Source organism: Pongo abelii, chromosome 9 (genome assembly GCF_028885655.2).
Source record: "Pongo abelii isolate AG06213 chromosome 9, NHGRI_mPonAbe1-v2.0_pri, whole genome shotgun sequence".
NCBI lineage: Eukaryota > Metazoa > Chordata > Mammalia > Primates > Hominidae > Pongo > Pongo abelii.
In genome coordinates, this window is record NC_071994.2 from 72,471,020 (window position 1) to 72,474,648 (window position 3,629).

Below are 3,629 nucleotides of genomic sequence, written 5' to 3' on the forward strand. Positions count from 1 at the left end.
ATCCCAGCACTTTGGGAGGCCGAGGCAGGTGGATTACCTGAGGTCACGAGTTCGAGACCAGCCTGACCAACAAGGTGAAACCCCGTCTCTACTACAAAATACAAAAATTAGCCGGGCATGGTGCTAGGCACTTGTAATCCCAGCTACACGGGAAGCTGAGGCAGGAGAATCGCTTGAACCAGGGAGGGAGAGGTTGCAGTGAGCCAATATCATGCCATTGCACTCCAGCCTGGGTGACTTAGCAAGACTCTGCCTCTAAAACAAAAAACAAACAAACAAACAAACAAAAAAAGAATATGAGCTGAGATTACAAAATATTGCGAAGACAGCTTTCCTCATATTATAGATGTAGAAAGATAAGAATAATGTAAATAATTATTTCCGAATGTATATTTCTCTTTTTAGAGACTAAGAGGTTACGTTAAAACATATATATGAAAAATACAAATTTAATTTATGATGGACTTATGAAAAATTGGCATTTTTTTCTATTTCCCTCCAATAAGAACTTTAAGGAAATCAAATTTTCACAAAATTTTAAATTAATTGCATGTTAGTTACGTGTGTGTGTCTATAATGAATACATATAAACATATATGTATACATTTAACACTAATTGTCCTTTAGCTGGATCCCAACTTCAGGGAATATTATATGATATAAAATGAAATTTTATGAATATAAGCATCTGTAATTGTAACAATGTTGTCAAGCATCAGGATTTAAAAAACACTGTAATGCAAGTAATAAGATGACTCTAGTAATGGCGAACAACTATTTTGTATTTACTATAAATAACATGCAGAGCAATATTCTAACTATTTTAGAAACAGTATATAATTAAGCCCTTCATGCTTAATCTATGAAATAGACCATATTTATAACATAAAGAAATTAAGGAACATTGAACATTAAGCATACATTAAAGATAGAACATATATTAAACATATTTAAACATATATTAAAGACAGAACTAGGAATAAACCCAAATTTTTTTAATATTAAAATCATATGAGTAAAGGCAGGAAAAAGAAGAAAATAACTGCAGGATTAATCTAAAAATAAATTAGAAAACAAATAAAACTATGGAGGGAAAAACAAGCGATCTCTCTAGGATATAACTGGTTCCTTAATTATGTTTAAATCACAGGTTAATCCATAAAAAAACTAAATATATTTATAAGAAATTTTACAAAAATTTATAATGAATCTGTTTGTGGCTCCATTTACTTTCTTACGGTCTTTTCATGGCCAAAATCAGTATTAAGTTCATAGAACCAATTTTGGATGTTAATAATCTTCATAAAATAATAATATATCATAATATAGTCTTTGTTATGGAATAAAAATGACTGATATTTCTAGATATAAAAAGAAGTAAAAACAAAAAGGAAAAATAGGATGGCATGCAAAGTAAGAAGAGAGAAACAGATACAGACAGGCCTGGAGATAAAGGAGTGAGAAACATGAAAACACCTGCATGAATGACATAGGTGCATAGTGCACAAAACAGGGCAAGCTTTCTAAAATCCTGCCTTAAATTTACTGCCATAATTGATAAAAATTGCATAAAAAACTCTGATTGACTGTCATTTATCATATAAATTGAATATCAAAGCTTAGGCTTTAGCTTTCTTAATTCAATAACATACTTACAGGAAGGAGCTGTCAAACAAGCTTAAATTTACTATAGGAAGGTATTTCTGTGCTCAAAAAGTCCTTCTTATATGTATTAGATGCTATTCCTTTTCAATTCCTTATTTTTGTAAGAATATTTTCTTCACACAGTCATAGATCTGCTTGGTTCTGACTCCATATATGACAGGATTGAGCATTGGTGGCACCACAACATAGAGATTGGCTAGGAGCATATGGATATAGTGGGGCATATTTCGGCCAAAAAGATGAGTCATAAAGGAAAAGACGGCTGGTGTATAGAAGGCAAGGATTACGCATACATGTGAACCACATGTGCTGAGGGACTTGAGTCGGGCTTTACAGGAAGGAAGATGGAAAACAGCATGAAGTATTTGCACATAAGAAAGGGCCATGGCTATGATGTCAAATACTAGGATTGAAATAGCACCCAAGCCATAGATGATATTGATCTTGATACTGGAACAAGACAGATGAGCAAGACCCATGTGCTCACAGTAGGTGTGGGGAATGACATGATTCCCACAGAAGGGCAACCACAAAATGAGAAAAACAAATGGAATAACAGACATAAATGACCTCACTAACACACCAAGACCAATCACAGAAACAGCCTTTTTGGTGAGGGTGATGCTATATCGTAGCGGGTTGCCGATGGCCACAAAGCGGTCATAAGCCATTCCCACGAGGACTGCTGACTCCATGCCAGTAAAGTTGTGGATGAAAAACATCTGGATGAGGCAGGCATCACAGATAATCTCCCTGAGGCTAAACCAGAAGATCCCAAGCATCTTAGGGATGGTAGCTGTTGAAAGGCCCAAGTCAATGGTGGCCAACATGGCCAGGAAGTAGAACATGGGCTGGTGTAGGCTGCTCTCAGTCTTGATCACAAGTAGAATAGTGAAGTTCCCTATGAGTGCAATTCTGTACACAGCACAAAAGGGAAAGCCTATCCAGATATGAAGTGTTTCTAGTCCTGGGATCCTCAGCAACAGGAAGGAGGAGGGGTGAAACTGGGTGTCATTGGGAAGGAACATCCTGCTTGTGAATGCATAAGTCCATGATCTTTATGACTGCATGTGTGCCAATCAGCAGGAAAACAGGTAAAATTCTGCAGAATTGAAAACCAAAAAAATTCACACAATTAGAAATGTACTACATAAAGAACAATCGAAAATGTGAATTCTCAGTGAGAAGGGTCTGGATGAATTTAAGCAGTGGATTGTAATAAAAAGTTTGACATAACATGTTCCTCTGTTTTAATGCTTTTCTTCTCATCAATTTGCAATGGTCTCATCACTGACATTATGCTACAATTTTATCTTAATACCCATTTCATTTATTACCTTCTCTTACCATCACACAGAATTTACTTTCAATTCAGACATACATAGAGTTGTCAGGCCCCATAGTGATTTCTATTTGTTCCATTTCATTAGACGGCAACACACAGGTGTTAACATACAAAATGGGTAAGAAGTTGTTAATGAAAACACCGATTCATTAAGATGTAATCTAAAATATTGAAAATATTTTTTCAGTGCAGGTTAATTTTATTAATACATAATAGTTGCACATAATTATGGGGTACATGTGGTATATTGATACATACATGTAATGTGTAAAATGTGTAATGATCACATCAGGGTAATGAGGATATCCATAATCTCCAACATTTATCATTTATTTGTGTTAGAAACATTCCAAATCTTCTCTGCTGGCTATTTTGAAATATAATACAAATTTTTGTTAACTATAATTACCCTACTGTGCTATTAAACACTATAACTTATTTATTTCATCTAACTATATTTTTGTACCCATTAACCAACCTCCCTTTGTCCCCCCTCATCCTTACACACTTCCCCACCTCTGGTAACCATCATTCTACTCACTATTTGCATGAGATCAATTTTGTTTTAGATACAACATATTAATGAGAACAGGAGACATTTGTCTTTCTGTGCTTAGCT

At 34.8% G+C, this 3,629-nt stretch overlaps 1 protein-coding gene across 1 annotated transcript; it reads right to left on the reverse strand.

Moving 5' to 3' along the window:
* Positions 1 to 1,757: 1,757 nt before the first annotated feature.
* Positions 1,758 to 2,693, reverse strand: LOC100444038 (olfactory receptor 52E2). Its single transcript, XM_002822136.3, has one exon. It carries the CDS (start codon positions 2,691 to 2,693, stop codon positions 1,758 to 1,760), a length of 936 nt encoding a protein of 311 aa, XP_002822182.3.
* Between the last annotated feature and the right edge of the window lie 936 nt (positions 2,694 to 3,629).

Coding starts and splice junctions, on each gene's coding strand:
- LOC100444038 (XM_002822136.3), bottom strand. CDS start 2,693: ATGTTCCTTCCCAATGACACCCAGTTTCACCCCTCCTCCTTCCTGTTG.